Source organism: Pecten maximus, chromosome 15 (genome assembly GCF_902652985.1).
Source record: "Pecten maximus chromosome 15, xPecMax1.1, whole genome shotgun sequence".
In the NCBI taxonomy this organism is placed as follows: Eukaryota; Metazoa; Mollusca; class Bivalvia; order Pectinida; family Pectinidae; genus Pecten; species Pecten maximus.
The window spans coordinates 9,376,832-9,395,180 of record NC_047029.1 but is presented as its reverse complement, the minus strand read 5'-3'; the positions used below and the strand labels follow the sequence as shown (position 1 = coordinate 9,395,180).

Below are 18,349 nucleotides of genomic sequence, written 5' to 3'. Positions count from 1 at the left end.
TTTGATATCTTATTTGTTTCCTCTTTACAGATACCAACATAATCGAGACCTTGTATCTTTTATGAATCTATTTATCGATACAAACAAAGAACTTCCATCTAACTGGGAAATGAAGTTTGACCGCAGTGGAAAGGTGAGACATAGTAACAATGTATTATTGAGCTATTGTATAAAACTTAAAATTAACTGTATTATTGAGCTATTGTATAAAACCTAAAATTAACTGTATTATTGAGCTATTGTATAAAACTTAAAATTAACTGTATTATTGAGCTATTGTATAAAACTTTAAATTAACTGTATTATTGAGCTATTGTATAAAACTTAAAATTAACTGTATTATTGAGCTATTGTATAAAACCTAAAATTAACTGTATTATTGAGCTATTGTATAAAACTTAAAATCAACTGTATTATTGAGCTATTGTATAAAACTTAAAATTAACTGTATTATTGAGCTATTGTATAAAACTTTAAATTAACTGTATTATTGAGCTATTGTATAAAACTTTAAATTAACTGTATTGAGCTATTGTATAAAACTTAAAATTAACTGTATTATTGAGCTATTGTATAAAACTTTAAATTAACTGTATTATTGAGCTATTGTATAAAACTTTAAATTAACTGTATTATTGAGCTATTGTATAAAACTTTAAATTATCTGCTTGAGAAGTTTACTGGATGATGAAAAGGGAAGTGTTGTAATAAATTGAAAAATTCAACTTCTGAATCAATTTACAAAATAGCAAAGGGATATAATTTCTTGATTTGATTAGTAATTAAGAAATTATGGACATTATACCCTGGTAGTAAAGTGAGACATGAGAAAGACCCGGCTAATTATTCTATTTACTTATAGTTCATTGCTTAATTATTTTGCTATTCTAACAGATTAACTTATACATTTCTAATCAATGATTTCCTCTTCAGCATTTCTTCATTGACCACCATCGGCGACTGACAACGTTTATAGATCCACGTTTACCTACTGATGTCCCTCCAATCAATCCAGATTTCCTCCATACCTCGCTCTTCCGCAACAGATCACGGCCAACTGTCGATGACCAAAGTCGAATTCAGCATGCTGTAAGTATTCAGGTCCTGATTGATACAACAACAGGATATATGTTTCCAGTAGTGGGAAATCTTGTCTTCAGATCTCGCAGTTTATATTAGAAATTTCATTTGTTGGTCATCATTCATCATTTCACTGCTTAAGTCAAAGTCTTATCCATTATAACTATTGAGAAATTGTATGAAGAATGTAAATTATGTTTCTAATATCAGTTTAATCATGGTTTCAGTTAATTTATAAGTTATGTTTTTGATTAATTGGATGTATGTTAAAAGTAAAACCGAAATGTCCCTGACAAAAGATGACAAATCTCTACTTTGTGGTTTGTTCACAGCCCCCGCCCCCACCGCGACATGTGGCAGTGACGGAGGTAGAGGATATTCCCACCAGTAAGTCAACAGAATATATTGGACACTAGACTGTGTGGTCATGACTTTACAATGCTTTCAATAACCTCTGTATAAACAGTCTGAAATTTTACTGAGTAGATAACTTGGACTTTGGTTTAACAATAAATGAACTTTACCAGTTTTTAATATGTTGTAATATTAGTTAGTTGATTGACATGGTTAAATTATAGGAAGAGTATGTATGTTATATCATCTCGTAATATATAAAATCTAATACTTTGCCAAAATTAGTATTAGTAAAGCTAGAACAATATTTCCCCGATAATATCAAATAAAATTTCTCTGTTGGGTTATCTCCCTTTATAGATTATATAACGACACAAATGAGAGTATTATCCTTAAAATTTCTGGTTCTTTTCCATTTCAGCTTACAATGACAAGGTGGTGGCGTTCCTTAGACAACCAAACTTGCCAGACATCCTGAAGGAAACTTATCAAGGGTACAGCAGTCACCGTCTCCGTGACAAAATTAATCGGATACGCTCCGAAGGAACAGAGGCTCTCGACAAGATGTGCAATGATATGGATCTTATTTTACTTTTGAGGTAAACCACAAATTTGTAATTTTGTAATAAATTGCTTCAATTATATATCTCTGTCACAAATGTGTAATGAGTAATCTTCATTTATAGAGTTGTGTAACGTCTTGAAATCTTTCTTCAACTTTCTTAACTTAAAGTGAAGAACAATTATGTAGAAATATGACTTTGTACGTAATGTATAACTTGTCTGCGTATTGTATGTAGATAAATTGTTTAATCTATCCTAACGTATGTAAATGTTGAATACTTTAGTATACTACTTAAGTACTCTTATGTAAATCTGTTTTACATACCTGTGTTTTAATTTTTGTCATATTGTTTTTATACCTTAAGTTTATAAATATTTTGTTAATTTTCCTTCCAGTGTATTTGAGAATGATATAATGTCATATGTGCCTCCACACCTGGTTCTCACCAGGACAGAATCCCCAGGGGAGACACCGCAGGGCTCACCTAGTAAGTGTTTATCTTCCTTTATTTACTACTGCTCAGATAGTAAACATGCCACTCTCATAAAATAATGATTAATTATCATTTTAATATCAAGTAATTATTCTGATTGGCTGATGCCATCTGGACAGTCCTGTCCAAAGGTTTCGCAATAGCTCAGACGGTAGAGAATCGGACAGTGTAACCTCAGGTGAATGTTTGATACCTACCCGAGATGGTGTGTGTTTCTCATGGAAGCTTGAGATGCAGACCATCCTTTGATCTTATAGTCGTTAGACGAGGAAATACTATAACACATGACTGAGGAACCAGCAAGGAAAGCAGGCAGTATTTTCAGAAATGTCATGTAAAGAAAGCTTTATTAAAGATGTCATGTAATTCAAGAACCAATAGTAAAGACCTTTTGGAGAAGATAACATATCAGGATTTCACGGACTATTTCGTATGAATAATATCTGAGAAAATAAAAGGAATGATGTGACATTATAATGTAGAGAAATTTCAGGGCATCCAGTAGAACCTTAACTTTCAGCATTTATCTTTTAGCTTTTAAGAATTTCCAAAACTCAAATCACCATTTCTCAGAACACCATTTCCCAGAAATCTGGATGGTCGAAACCTATGTCAAATAGACATGTTCCTTCAATCCCAAGAGTCAGATCTCACTTTTGGGGAGTCAAAAATATGCTTTCGTGTGTAATGGAAGCCCTGAAATTTTTCAGATATAAATTGAATACTAACTGGGAATGGACTTCAGTTATGTATTTCAGACCTGGTTGATTATCGAATGAACATAGAAATCTTGATTGTGGTGGATATTTCACTTACCAATATGTTTGGGAATTGATTTTTGTCGTTTGAACATTTGTTACTGTAGTTCAGAGAGCCAATGTACGAGTTCCTGCACCATACAAACGTGACTTCCAAGCCAAATTGAGAAGTTTTTACAGAAAACTTGAGTCTAAAGGATACGGCCAGGGACCTTCAAAGTTAAAGTAAGATTTATGTTTTAATTTAATAAAAAAAATTACATTTAAAACATATTTCATTGAGAGAATCGCACTCAGCAACACTGTATATTTCATGTTAATGCCAGAATATATTCTAAACATTAAAAGTGTGTTCTAAAGGCCTATTATTGTGTGTGTAGTCATACAATTAACTGTTTAAAGAATTGTGCTCTCAGTAATGGATACCTTAATTTAGATTAAACCAAATAATAATCTACATGTCAAGTGAACCATGAAAAAAAAATATAAATACTGTATAAGCAATGAACTAACTGCCTTGATATGGCATTTATAGTTGTTATAAATGACAGCTTTGCAGGCAAATATAGCGTAATGTGCTAGAATAGAATATATTATGTGTGGTACATTAAGTAACTATTTTATGTGTGATACTGTATTTTGATTGGCCAGGTTGTGATAGTCAGATATGTGATATGTATTTTGATTGGCCAGGTTGTGATAGTCAGATATGTGATATGTATTTTGATTGGCCAGGTTGTGATAGTCAGATATGTGATATGTATTTTGATTGGCCAGGTTGTGATAATCAGATATGTGATATGTATTTTGATTGGCCAGGTTGATGGTGAGACGAGACCATGTATTAGAAGATTCATTTAACAAGATCATGTCTACACCCAAGAAAGAGCTGATGAAGAGTAAATTATACATCACATTTGTCGGCGAAGAGGGGTATGTAATATTATATATAATATTCTGATTGAAATTTAAACAATGAGTTGATGGCAGTGTTCGTTAACCATTGGCTTGCAGTTCTAGTTTGTTTTATTCTGTGCAATAATGAGATAAATATATAACTGGTCCGTGTTCACAGAAAGTCATCAACTTGTTTCAACAGAATCCCATCCATTAATTTGGACCCAAGTATAAATGTGTAACTTATTATTTTTACAGTTTATAATGCAGATGACAGATAATCTATCTCATTATAGAGGCAAGAGTTACTAATACAAATGTTTATAATTAGGAAGCCATTTTTACTCCATACTTATAAAGTATTACGACAATTTTCTGGCATAAATCGCCAAAACCTGTAAAAAATGTATGTTGGCTACATGATAATTGTCTAGTGCATGGAGGTGACCAGGATTATTTCTATTTATGATATTATTATAATATCTTACAAGAAATGTTAGAAGTTGGCTAATATCATTATGTCAATAACTCAACAAACTTCGGCTTACTTGGATAACTAAAAAGTTTTCAAGTCACTGTGACTTTGAGTTGAAAAAGTTTGAATGTATTTGACCTCGGTTTTAAAAGTTTGAATATATTTGACTTCGGTTTTATCTATGTATAAATAAAAGATTGTTTCATATTATTTACTGCAATAATACCTGCATTTGTTGTCACATTGGTTGTGATATGAATGACAATAAAAGCTAATCATTGTCAAAACTAATTAATTTGTGTCTTAACAACAGGTTGGACTATGGAGGCCCTTCCAGGGAGTTTTTCTTCCTGCTGTCTCGTGAGCTCTTCAATCCGTACTATGGTCTGTTTGAGTATTCTGCTAATGACACGTACACTGTACAGATTAGTCCTATGTCTACTGTGGTGGAGAATAATCTCGAGTGGTAAGTAAAATTACAAAGTTATCTCCCCTGATTCTAAGGGCACAGTGACCTTTGCTATGGCAAAGCATATCCTCAGATATTTTCCTGTTGACCTAATTACTTTGTCAGGTTTTATAACTTGCCTTGACTGTCTCCTCCTCAGTTATTTTCCTGTTGATCTATCTATAGTAGATGCTTTAGCTTAACCATATCGGCTTCTGTCTTCAGGTTCCGCTTCGCTGGTCGAGTGCTGGGACTCGCTGTTGTTCATCAGTATTTATTGGATGCTTTCTTCACACGGCCATTCTACAAAGCATTACTGCGAGTGTAAGTGTTCATTCTACAAAGCATTACTACGAGTGTAAGTGTAAATTCTACAAAGCATTACTGCAAGTGTAAGTGTTGATTCTCCAAAGCATTACTGCAAGTGTAAGTGTTCATTCTACAAAGCATTACTACGAGTGTAAGTGTAAATTCTCCAAAGCATTACTGCGAGTGTAAGTGTTGATTCTCCAAAGCATTACTGCAAGTGTAAGTGTTCATTCTACAAAGCATTACTGCGAGTGTAAGTGTTGATTCTAAAAAGCATTACTGCAAGCTTAAGTGTAAGTGTAAATTCTCCAAAGCATTACTGCAAGTGTATGTATTGATTCTCCAAAGCATTACTGTGGGTGTAAATGTTGATTCTCCAAAGCATTACTGCGAGTGTATGTACATGTGTTCATTCTACAAAGCATTACTGCGAGTGTAAGTGTTGATTCTAAAAAGCATTACTGCAAGCTTAAGTGTAAGTGTAAATTCTCCAAAGCATTACTGCAAGTGTATGTATTGATTCTCCAAAGCATTACTGTGGGTGTAAATGTTGATTCTCCAAAGCATTACTGCGAGTGTATGTACATGTGTTCATTCTACAAAGCATTACTGCGAGTGTAAGTGTTGATTCTAAAAAGCATTACTGCAAGCTTAAGTGTAAGTGTAAATTCTCCAAAGCATTACTGCAAGTGTATGTATTGATTCTCCAAAGCATTACTGTGGGTGTAAATGTTGATTCTCCAAAGCATTACTGCGAGTGTATGTACATGTGTTCATTCTACAAAGCATTTCTGCGAGTGTTAGTGTAAATTCTCCAAAGCATTACACCTGCAAGTGTAAGTGTTGATTCTATAAAACATCAATGTGATACTAACTAAATGTAGCTTCTTAGACAAAGTATGAAAGTATCAGATGTCTTGCTTTCAATTGTAACTATTAGTAAATTGGAGATTTTTTAAAATTTTGTACCTGGGTAAGTTGGGAGATATATTGGATTGGAACTAAGTAAGTAGGAGATGTGTTGAATTGTAACTAACTAAGTATGAGATGTGTTGAATTGTAAATTTGTGTGGTTTCAGCCCATGGTCACTGGGAGATGTTGAAGCACTGGATGCTGAATTCCATCAGAGTTTGTTGTGGGTGAAGGAAAATGATATTACAGAATTAGATATGGATCTGACGTTCTCTGTTAATGAGGAAGTGTTTGGACAGGTCAGTATCACTGCTATACGTGTATCATTTAACATGTCTGCCCCTCTCTCTTGTCTAAATAACTGAAGACATTGCAGACTAAAGCTTTTTTTTTTTTTTTTTTTTGGAAGTCTGGATTAAAGGATTCACATTGTATATTAGTTTATATTAGAATCTGCCATACAATGAAGAAATAACATTTGTTTTCAATTGACACTAGTTTTTTATTGTGTTTGTATTTCATTACTATACATATATGATCAACTTATTTGCTGGAACTGCTTTGATATTTAGATGTTTGAGTTCCCATCACTTCATCATTTTAACAAAAAGTTGTTTGGAATTCCTTGGCAGAGCATATAACTTAGCTTGGTGTCACCTGAATATCTAACATTATCTTATTGACTGGCTGTTGGTCAAAGTCATTATCTCGTACAATGTGTGACTGCAGGTGACTGAGAGGGAACTGAAGCTGAATGGTAAAACCCTGGCTGTCACAGAAAAGAATAAAAAGGAATACATTGAGAGGATGGTGAAGTGGAGGCTGGAGAGAGGAGTAACCGAACAGACAGAGGGACTCATTCGAGGTTTTCATGAGGTGAGGACTTCAGATATTAGCTTATCTTCACAGAAAGCTTGTAATTAAATCAGGATTTCCAAAATGTTAACAAATAGAATAAATATATATGTACTTTAAGAGCTTACTGTAATTAAACCTATTTTAGTGGTAAATTTATTTTAGCACTTTTTGTGATGGAGCATAGGACTAAATTATGATTGTGCTAATTGATTGCACTTTCTACACACTACTTCTATGACATGTAATATTGTTACACTGATTCATCATTATACCAATCTGTTAAAATTTAAGTGTGCCAAACTTGATATGATGACAGTATTTCAGGCTCCCAAAAGTGAGCTTGTGAAATACCAGTTCATCTCTTCGAAGGCTTATTTAGAGGATTCACTGGATAGACAGATAAAATACAAGCTCATCGCCAGTGTTTACATAAAGAATGAAAGACTGGACCGCTCAGTGCCCAGCCTGTTAAGTTTAGGCAGCTTGGGTTAAGTTTAGCAATGTTGTGTTGTGTTGTAGAAGTAGTCCTTTCTGTAGTATAGACTTAGCCCAGAACAAAGGCAGTACATTAAATGTGATATTGTAAATGTTGCTAGGTCCTGGATGGTCGCCTTGTGTCCATGTTTGATGCAAGGGAGCTGGAGCTGGTGATAGCAGGAACCGTAGAAATAGACGTCCATGATTGGAGGAGAAACACGGAATACAGATCTGGTATGTATATTAACTAACTTAATGTTTACTCATGGATCTTTGTAGGTCTGAAAATACTCCACCACTGGTTCTCACCCGTTCTGTCCCTCACATTTACTCACAGATCTGGAAATACTCCACAACTTGTTCTCACCCGTTCTGTCTCTCACATTTACTCACAGATCTGGAAATACTCCACAACTTGTTCTCACCCGTTCTGTCCCTCACATTTACTCACAGATCTGGAAATACTCCACAACTTGTTCTCACCCGTTCTGTCTCTCACATTTACTCACAGATCTGGAAATACTCCACAACTGGTTCTCACCCGTTCTGTCTCTCACATTTACTCACAGATCTGGAAATACTCCACCACTGGTTCTCACCCGTTCTGTCCCTCACATTTACTCACAGATCTGGAAATACTCCACAACTTGTTCTCACCCGTTCTGTCCCTCACATTTACTCACAGATCTGAAAATACTCCACAACTGGTTCTCACCCGTTCTGTCTCTCACATTTACTCACAGATCTGGAAATACTCCACAACTTGTTCTCACCCGTTCTGTCTCTCACATTTACTCACAGATCTGGAAATACTCCACAACTTGTTCTCACCCGTTCTGTCTCTCACATTTACTCACAGATCTGGAAATACTCCACAACTTGTTCTCACCCGTTCTGTCTCTCACATTTACTCACAGATCTGGAAATACTCCACAACTTGTTCTCACCCGTTCTGTCTCTCACATTTACTCACAGATCTGGAAATACTCCACAACTTGTTCTCACCCTTTCTGTCTCTCACATTTACTCACAGATCTGGAAATACTCCACAACTTGCTCTCACCTTTTCTGTCTCTCACATTAACTCACAGATCAGAGATCATATTCCACCTAAATATATCGGTTATTACAACACAGTTAACAAAAGTAATCTGCGTATTATACAAATAATTGACTGTTCAGCAAAGTAACTTGTGGATGTGAAAAAGTTATAGGTGCTCATGATTTTGACAGGCTGTTATGATGAAATACTGATTAGTCGGCAAGATTGGACTAATACCATGACTTCACAATGGGTAGATGTAAACCCCAGTGTCACATAATATAAAGAGGATCTGACATGAGTCATGTGGAATTATCAAAAAAATATCAAATCATTAAAGTTTTAAATTTGAATTCCACATGAAATAGACATGAGTTGAAGATTCTGTTTATAACATAATTCATAGTTTAAACTCAAATTAATTATAAGACTGACAAATTTTGACATGGGTGGTAGTTGTATTTGCTTTCCTAAAGTGGCAATTGCGTGACGTCATGATATATTAATGGTATCATCATGAATTATATTGCTGTCACAATAGTGTAGTTACTCACTTGTCAGGTGATATGTATAACACAGCTGTATAAGAAGGGAGAACACACCAGTTATCTGATAAAAGGTGTCTGTTGTCAGTATAATCTGACCGGGTGGGGTTTCCTGCTGGATGTCTTCGGCAGTATGCTTCAGTGAGATTGCACTATATTAAAAAATCGGCAAAAGTTCTGGACTATCACAAGGAGACTTGACAAGAACATACCGCAGCTTCCCAAAATACACATACACATTCACACTACATACATGCATGTTAAATGACCTTAGCTGTTGATAGGATGTTAAACAATAATAAATCAAACCTTTCTGTTGTGTAGGATACCATGATCAGCATCCTGTGGTACAGTGGTTCTGGACAGCCATAGAAAAGTTTGACAATGAAAGGAGACTTCGACTCCTGCAGGTAAATACAAATACATGTACTGAGATGATGTTTCCTTCATCTGTAATTTTAATGCCCCTGCCATGAAATGGAGGGAGGGGGCATATAGCCATGTCAGCCCCGTCCCGTCCAGATCAAGTGTAATTAGCTAATCTCAGGAACTGCTGATGCCATCCTCACCAAACTGTGTTTCAGAATGTCAAGTGGCAGCGAGGGCATATATGTCTTGCAGACATTTTCTAGTTTTAATAGTTTTACATTTTTAGGTCACCTGAGACAAAGTCTCAAGTGACCTATTCTAATCGCCTTTTGTCCGTCGTCGTGCGTCGTGCGTCCGTAAACAATTTACATTATCGACTTCTTCTCCAAAACCCCTCAACCAAATTCAATGAAATTTAGTAGGAAGCTTCTATGGCTAAAGGTCAACCAAAATTGTAAATTATATGGTCCCCACCCCCCAGGGGCCTAATGGGCTGGGCTAAAAAGGGTCAAATTGACTTAAACTTCAAAAATCTTCTTCTCTACTCTCAGGTATGGTGGAATCAAACACTCTTAATAGATGGAAGGGTCTTAAGGTGCTTTACCAAAATTGTAAATTTCATGACCCAGGGGTCTCACGTTTGCCCCTGGGGAGGGGTGTAAACTTTACTATAGTTTATATAGGGAAATCACATTTTTGACTATAATTTGTTTTATTTCTATTGGAATTCATTCTAGTTTGGTTAACATTATCACGTGGGATGACAGTTTGATGGCATGCACATGTTGGCCCTATGACTGATCCCCAGGGGCTGATGGGAGGGGCTAAAAAGGCCCAAATTGACTGAAATTTCAAAAATCTTCTTCTCTACTCTCAGATATGATGGAATCAAATACTTTTCATAGATGGAAGGGTCTTAAGGTGCTTTACCAAAATTGTGAATTTCATGACCCTGGGGTCTCAAGTTTGCCCCTGGGGAGGGGGTAAACTTTACAATAGTTTATATAGGGAAATCACATTTTTGACTATAATTTGTTTGATTTCTATTGGAATTCATTCTAATTAACTTGGTTAACATTATCAGCTTTTGAAAGTAGTTTCATTGTATACACATTTTGGCCCTGACTGACCCCCAGGGGCTGATGGGCGGGGCTAAAAAGGGTCAAATTGACTAAAATTTCAAAAATCTTCTCAAGACCCAAATAAGGTGGAATCAAATACTCTTTATAGATGAAAGGGTCTTAAGGTGCTTTACTAAAATTATGAAATTCATGACCCTGGGGTCACAAGTTTGCCCCTGGGGAGGGGGTAACTTTTAGTAGTTTATATAGGGAAATCACATTTTTGACTACTGATTTGTTTGATTTCTATTGGAATTCATTCTAACTTTGTTAACATTATCAGCATTGGATGACAGCTAAATGGTGTACACATGTTGGCCCTGACTGACCCCAAGGGGCTGATGGGCTGGGCCAAAAAGGGTCAATTAAATTAACTGAAATATTTCAAATCTCAGGTGACCATTAAGGCCCATGGGCCTCTTGTTATATCCTCTCATATCTTTGGAGACATGTTGTTTTAGCTTCTGAAGTTGGTTTATTCTAGAAATATCAAGTTTGTCTTAAATCAATACATGCTTTTGATTGGTAATGCATTCATTGCAATGTGTGTTAACATTCTCAAAAAAATGTTTTGTTGCATAGTTTGAATGCCGAATAAAATTTTGAATGTAGCTACTTAAGTACATTAAACAGTAAAAATTCTAAGACATGAAGGGAAACCTTCAGTCAGAAGTCCAAATTTGTTAGCAGAAAATAGAAATATTATGATATCAAGTTTTAAATTATTCTGAAGTACCCTGTGGTAAAGGTAGGGGTGGGGGGGGATATGATGTGATGTTTTAGTGATGTCACTTCAGTTTATCTTGCGAGGACTACCCATGTTTCCCTGTTCTGTTTCAGTTTGTCACCGGTACTTCCAGCATACCTTACGAGGGTTTCTCTGCTCTGCGAGGAAGTAATGGACCAAGGAAGTTCTGTATAGAGAAATGGGGGCGGATCAGCAGTCTACCTAGGTATACATAAAGGGATCACTAACCTACCTACATCGTAACTGAAAGAAACAAGATTTGTGAATTATGATCAAATGTCAAACTTGTAGAAGTGCTTTATGCCATGGCAAGAGAAATCATTTACAAATTTAAAGACTCTGTCAAGTGATGAGTGATACCATACTTAATCTAACACTAAAATATCTTTATACAAAAATTTGAGTTAAAATCTTGATGAAATGAATTTATCACATCTTTCAGAAATCTCACTCCATTAACTTGTTGCTCTTTCGTATATTTTATAAAAAAAAAATTGGCCATAACCCTTTTTGAACCATGATTATCATAGACCAATATACTAATGCTGTGGTAGTTATCACGGCATTAATAACTCGGCAATTAAGCTAATAAGTCGACATATTTTTCTTATTATGTCGACATATTTCTTTATGATGTTGACATCTTCTCAGAAATATGTCGACATCTTTAAGTCGTAAGTCGGCAACTCGATGGCAGAAATATGCCACCATAGTTACCATACTTAATCTAACACTAAATATCTTTATATAAAAATTTGAGTTAAAAATCTTGATGAAATGAGTTCACCACATCTTTCAGAAATTTCTCTCCATTAACTTTTTGCTCTTTCATATATTTTATCCAAAAAAATTGGCCATAACCCTTTTTGAACCATGTTTATTGTAGACCAATATACTAATGCTGTGGTCATGTTTCAGGGCCCACACATGTTTCAACAGACTAGATCTACCTTCTTACACCTCTTTTGACATGCTGTTTGAGAAGTTAGTGACAGCCGTGGAAGAAACAAGCACGTTCGGTATAGAATAAGATCATCGCCCTGCTTACTTGATGCTGAAAAACACTTGGAATGGACACATGAAGAAGACGAAGCGGATTCTATTTCATCCGGAATATGCAGTGATGTTTCAGATATCCTCAGAATCAGTTTCGGTTTAGATGAGTTGCCATATTTCAGGGAACAGAGTTAAACATATTAATGGTGTACCAACCCACGGTTAAGTCTAAAGGCCAAAAACCACAGTAAAAACGTCAGTGATTTCATGTGCAATTTGTGAAGGCATAATTGTTGTTATAAGAAGCTGTCATTTCTGTGAGGGCATTAGCTAAAGTTGTCTAGAAGACACGTTTGGTTCCCACCTTGAAATCCATATATACTTAGTGCTCAGTCACTTCTGTCTGAATCTCGCTCAAAAACCAATATCAGATGATTTATGTAAAAACGTGTAGTGACGTGTTGTTTGGCTTTTTATATTCAATGATACATATCTAAATTTCACATGCTACAGTTTTATACCCCACTATTGAATAGTGGTAAGAATCCTATCTAGTATGAGGCATACATTTTACCTAATTCTACATCTAGTGGTTATGACTTGGATATTAAAACTTCTACAGGAGTATTTTCTCTGCCTTATTTCATTGGTTTTAACCTGGCATAATAGAAATGATATTCAGGTGTTGTACCTTTTAAAAATTATCATTGACTCATTTTTAGCACATATAAAACAAAGGCATGACATTTTTCTCTCTTTCACTGAATGTTAAGAGACAAACCCCGATATCTTTTGGGACGACAGAAGTATTTTTCTTGGGCATTCGTGTTAAAATTGTGTGTAATTTTAGTGTACCAGAAGGTTTGACATATGTTGTGCCGAATGTTAATCAAATGTACGTTCATCATTGTAATCCTCCCCAAACAAGGATAAAAGTACTGTGTGTTGGAGAGACAGTGCAAAGTGACCTCAAAACTTGCCCACCTTACTCGCGGGAGGTATGACGGATATCAAATTTTATCTATTTATTTATACTGTTGTTGTCCAAATTGAACACGAGGTATACTATTGTAGTAAAGATAGATATGTGTTGTCCCTGTATAATCTCAGTCCTCATGCTGTTAAATATATTAATCACATCATTTCATTAACTAGATATTAAGATATTCACCACCTCAATCAAGTTTATCTACTTCTGCTAAAACATCATTTTTAAACCTCTTTTATGTTGACAATGATATTAGAAATGTCTCCCTACCATCTGTCAAAAACCAGTGCCAATCTTGTTTGTTTTCATGGGTATTCTCCTTCAGTCTTATTTCAAATTTATCAACTTTGACTTTTAAATTTCCACATTTTAAGTGACTACACAAATGCCTACACTTTTTGTTATAAAATCACAAATTAACGTTTATATATGAAGCATGTTTACAATCAGCAAGTGAAAGTTAAATGTGATCTACAGATAATATACATATGTATATATATCTGAAACAGATTAATGATCTTTACACAATAATTAATTGATAGTGATCTACATTTTGACATTCATCTTGTATTGTTTTAATGTCAGAAATGTCCTTAGTCTCAAATTTTGTTGTTTTTTCCCCCCGCGTACTTTCGTTATTCACAAAAGCCATGGAAATATGTGTTTTCGCCATGTAAACAATGTAATGCAAAGTCTGTTATTGTCACTTTCTACAGACAATCTTGATATGGAATCATATTTAGCTTTCATCATACAAGAAGTGGGATAAATAAATAAAAAAGAATGCGGGTTTATGACATTGTGTCAGATCTGAATGCTGTATGTGATGGTTTACACTTTACTGACAGCCCAAAACATAGACCAGCTTTCTTACCTATAATAATCGGGTAAAGTTTTGTACATCGTACGATATATCAGCACTTCCTCTGATCTATTTATGGCTTAGGTTGTTTTTCATATTGTTCTGTTTAATTCAATAATATTGTGCATAAAATCTTTTTGTTTAGAATCTCCTGTTAGTTTTCTTTCAGTATGAGATTATGAAGTTCTTCAGAAATGTTTTTATTTTCCTTGGCAAATTCTTACCTCATTTCTTTACTTTCACTATTGAATGGGAACTTGAATGTGTAATGTATTGTATATCAGCCATACTGTTGGCGTCGTCCTCCAGCCATACTGTTGGCGTCGTCTTCCAGCCTTACTGTTGGCGTCGTCCTCCAGCCGTACTGTTGGCGTCGTCCTCCAGCCGTACTGTTGGCGTCGCTCTCCAGCCGTACTGTTGGCGTCGCTCTTAAGTCGTACTGTTGGCGACGTTCTCCAGCCGTACTTTTGGCGTCGTCCTCTAGCCGTATTGCTGGCGTCTCTCTCCAGCCGTACTGTTGGCGACATCCACCAGCCGTACTGTTGGCGTTGTCCTCCAGCCGTACTTTTGGCGTCGCTCTTAAGTCGTACTGTTGGCGACGTTCTCCAGCCGTACTTTTGGCGTCGTCCTCTAGCCGTATTGTTGGCGTCGTCCTCTAGCCGTATTGTTGGCGTCTCTCTCCAGCCGTACTGTTGGCGACATCCACCAGCCGTACTGTTGGCGACATCCACCAGCCGTACTGTTGGCGTTGTCCTCCAGCCGTACTGTTGGCGTAGTCGTCTAGCAGTACTGTTGGCGACGTCCACCAGCCATACTGTTGGCGTCGTCCTCCAGCCATACTGTTGGCGTCGTCCTCCAGCCATACTGTTGGCGTCGTCCTCCAGCCATACTGTTGGTGTCGTTCTATTAATTGTAGGGCAATCCTTGTAAATTAGAAAATGGACTCACAATATGGACAGATGTTGCCATTTAAGGGATTTCCTGGTATGTTTTGTGTACATTTTCTACAATATTCTGTGCTCTAACTTTTTTGTTATTATTAGAAATCTATTATTGTCATTCATTTATACGCTATGGTCTGTTATTTTGGCAGAAATATTATTTTTATCACTCTTCAATCTGACACTCTATAATCTGGCGATTGCAGCTTCTGTAAATTATTTTCTATACCAAATTTTATGACCTAGTGAATCTTGCAAAAATGGTAATGTTTGAGTACACTAAAATATGTACGTTCAGGGTATTTAATTTTTCTTGAATCATCACTGATGAAGAATTAAACACTGTTTTGTTTGTTAAATCAATTAAAAAGATGACTCCCAGCTGGTGAAGAGCAGGACTTCACGATTTGAAATGCTTACCACTAGATATTGTTCTAGTATCAAAGAAGTTAAAGTTTCTCCATAAATAAGTAAAATTATTTATCCTTTGATACTTAGTATACTCTTCATGTTTGTATAAGTAGCTTCATGTTATCATTATATCAAATGACTTTCCTCATGAAATAATCTATGCCTCATTCAATAAACTGTTATTTAAACGTTATTCAGTGTCGGGGTAAACGTAATTCAGTGTCGGGGTAAACGTTATTCAGTGTCGGGGTAAACTTTATTCAGTGTCAGGGTAAACGTTATTCAGTGTCGGGTAAACTTTATTCAGTGTCGGGTAAACGTTATTCAGTGTCAGGTAAAATTCGCTGTATAATCTCAGTATCAGCCAAGCAAAACCATGTCCTATACCACATCTGATAAACCATCCTTATGTGCTCAAATTTTCTTGTAATTCACAGAAATCTTATGGCCGACCATTTGTACCATATCATCTGTTATGACTGTTGTACTACGTGTATTCTTGCCGTTACATGAAATTCCTGCCCTTGAGGAATACCACATAAAGTCCGATTTAGAGACGCCATAGTAACTAGTGGTGATGTGTATGATTGGTAATCATTTATTGTACAGTTAGGTGTATACATCTTTATGTCTAAGTTATGTAGGTCTGTATATATTGGAGTTGTAATGTGATGTTGGTGTATATATTGGAGTTGTAATATGCTAGGCGTATATAATCCTTTCCTCTTTAGGATTTTGATGAGCTCAGGATTGATGTTGTGTATCCTGTCTGCTTCGTCAATCAACATCTCAGATATTTGTCGTGTAATTCACCTTCCTTGTTCCATTACTAGGTAATTGGTTGTCACAATGTACTATACTCTATTACTAGTAATGGTGTCAGTGAAATAAACAGCAGTATTCTAATCACTCAAATCAATCTCAAAACCTCATCTGTCATAATTAACATCCTTTTTCTTATCTTAAGTCATAATTAATTCTTAGGCCTGTTCATTTCATTTTAAAGGGGAGATTCAATGAGCATCTGTGTATTTAACAGCTAGGCAGATAGTTGATTGGACAAACCTGATGCTGGCAGACGCGGACTGTCCTGTCTTGCAAAAAGACGTGGCGATATGGTATACACCGCCGAGCTGGTAACCCAGGGGTTGTACTATACAATAGGGTCCCTGCTTCAAACAAATCACAATCCTAATATATATTTATCAGTTGTGGTGATAAATCTGTCATTTGCCAAAATAAATATTAAAATATAATTGTAATATTAAAATGTGGTTATAAGATGTTGTTCATGTAATCTATACACTTGTACAATGTATAAGTAGAACATTAATTTTGGTCAGTAGAGAAATATTGAAATGGCATGTGATTTTATTTTGAATTGTATAAACTGCTAATAGATTTGGTCCTATCCACTCGGCTTCATGTAAGGCAAAATATATAGTAATTAAGGTAGTAACCTTAATTATGTATGGCGTTGTATGGCAATGTATGGCGTTGCTTTTTCCGTCCGTTCCATGCCAGGCAATTATTCACAAAAACAGCAGTGTATGCTTAATTCAGTCAGTATTGTATAGTTCAGATAGTGATTTATAGTATAAAGTAGGACGTTGTCTATAATGGATGATTGCTCTTTAATAATATATTCCTCAATTTGTTAAGTAAGGACTAATGATCAAGTTTGTGGATAGTTTGTCTCGAATGAAGCTAAGGAAATAGTTTTTAATATTTCAAGAAAAAAATAAATTAATTATAATGTTGTTGGAAATTATATAGGACACAGTTTGCTAAGGTTGTGGAGCCATAGGTTATTGCGGAGGACCAGAAATGTTTCTCCATGAATAGTAGTAGTTAGCATTCCTTTCCACTGTCAGCTCGACTTTCACTGATGTTGAGGTTCTGCATGTAACATTATTGTATGGTTACCATATACATTAGATAAATGTAGACCTTGTCTCTATGTTGTTTTTGTTTACACCAATTTTCACTCCTGTATACTAAGAACTTCCCATTAATATATTAATTCTTTAATATAATTATGTATTAAATCTTGCATACTTATCTGAAGTTTTACATTTTAATATTTAAACATCATGATAATGCAAATAGCAAGCTCTTTATGCAATATATGTAAACATATATACATTATGTGTTGTAAGTTTTTTTTTTAATAAGTCCATTCATTGTACGCTGAATTGTATCCTGTCAAGTCAAAGTTTATTGTATGTTCTGGACAGGAATAAATTATTTTAATTGAGTAAATGTTGTTATGTCTTTTGTTTGATGATTCCATACTCAAAAATTTCCTGTTTGACAATTACTGTCCACCAATTTTCCTGTTTGATAATTACTGTCCACCAATTTTCTTGTTTGACAATTCCTTTGACCAAATGTCCCATTTGACAATTCCCTATGACAAAATGTCCTCTTTGACAATTCCACTGGCCAAGTGTTCTGCATGATAGATTCCATTGACCAATTTGCCTGTCTGACAATTCCAAATGACAAAGATGTCCTGTTTGACAATTCCATCAATCAAATCCTACCATTGGACTTTTCTGGTAAAATCTTTATATTTAGTTTTGGTTACACTTGATGATCAAATCTTTCTGGCCAAACAACAACTACAAATCAAGTTATATCAACTTATACTAATCATACTTGTTGGCTGGAATAGAAGTGCAAGAGAAGTCCTAGCA

At 35.3% G+C, this 18,349-nt stretch overlaps 1 protein-coding gene across 1 annotated transcript in view; it reads left to right on the top strand.

Annotated features, from left to right (window-relative positions):
* The window catches only part of LOC117344121 (E3 ubiquitin-protein ligase HECW2-like), a 63,359-nt gene extending 45,451 nt beyond the window's left edge, over nt 1-17,908 (top strand). The window contains exons 14-28 of the mRNA XM_033906767.1: nt 31-133; nt 934-1,089; nt 1,413-1,467; nt 1,856-2,033; nt 2,395-2,486; nt 3,358-3,475; nt 4,070-4,183; nt 4,936-5,088; nt 5,296-5,394; nt 6,459-6,591; nt 7,022-7,168; nt 7,747-7,861; nt 9,539-9,624; nt 11,545-11,657; nt 12,371-17,908. Coding sequence (XP_033762658.1) covers nt 31-133; nt 934-1,089; nt 1,413-1,467; nt 1,856-2,033; nt 2,395-2,486; nt 3,358-3,475; nt 4,070-4,183; nt 4,936-5,088; nt 5,296-5,394; nt 6,459-6,591; nt 7,022-7,168; nt 7,747-7,861; nt 9,539-9,624; nt 11,545-11,657; nt 12,371-12,482 — 1,774 coding nt within the window. The 3' untranslated portion in view covers nt 12,483-17,908. The remainder of the gene's footprint in view (nt 1-30; nt 134-933; nt 1,090-1,412; nt 1,468-1,855; nt 2,034-2,394; nt 2,487-3,357; nt 3,476-4,069; nt 4,184-4,935; nt 5,089-5,295; nt 5,395-6,458; nt 6,592-7,021; nt 7,169-7,746; nt 7,862-9,538; nt 9,625-11,544; nt 11,658-12,370) is intronic.
* Nucleotides 17,909-18,349: the final 441 nt, after the last annotated feature.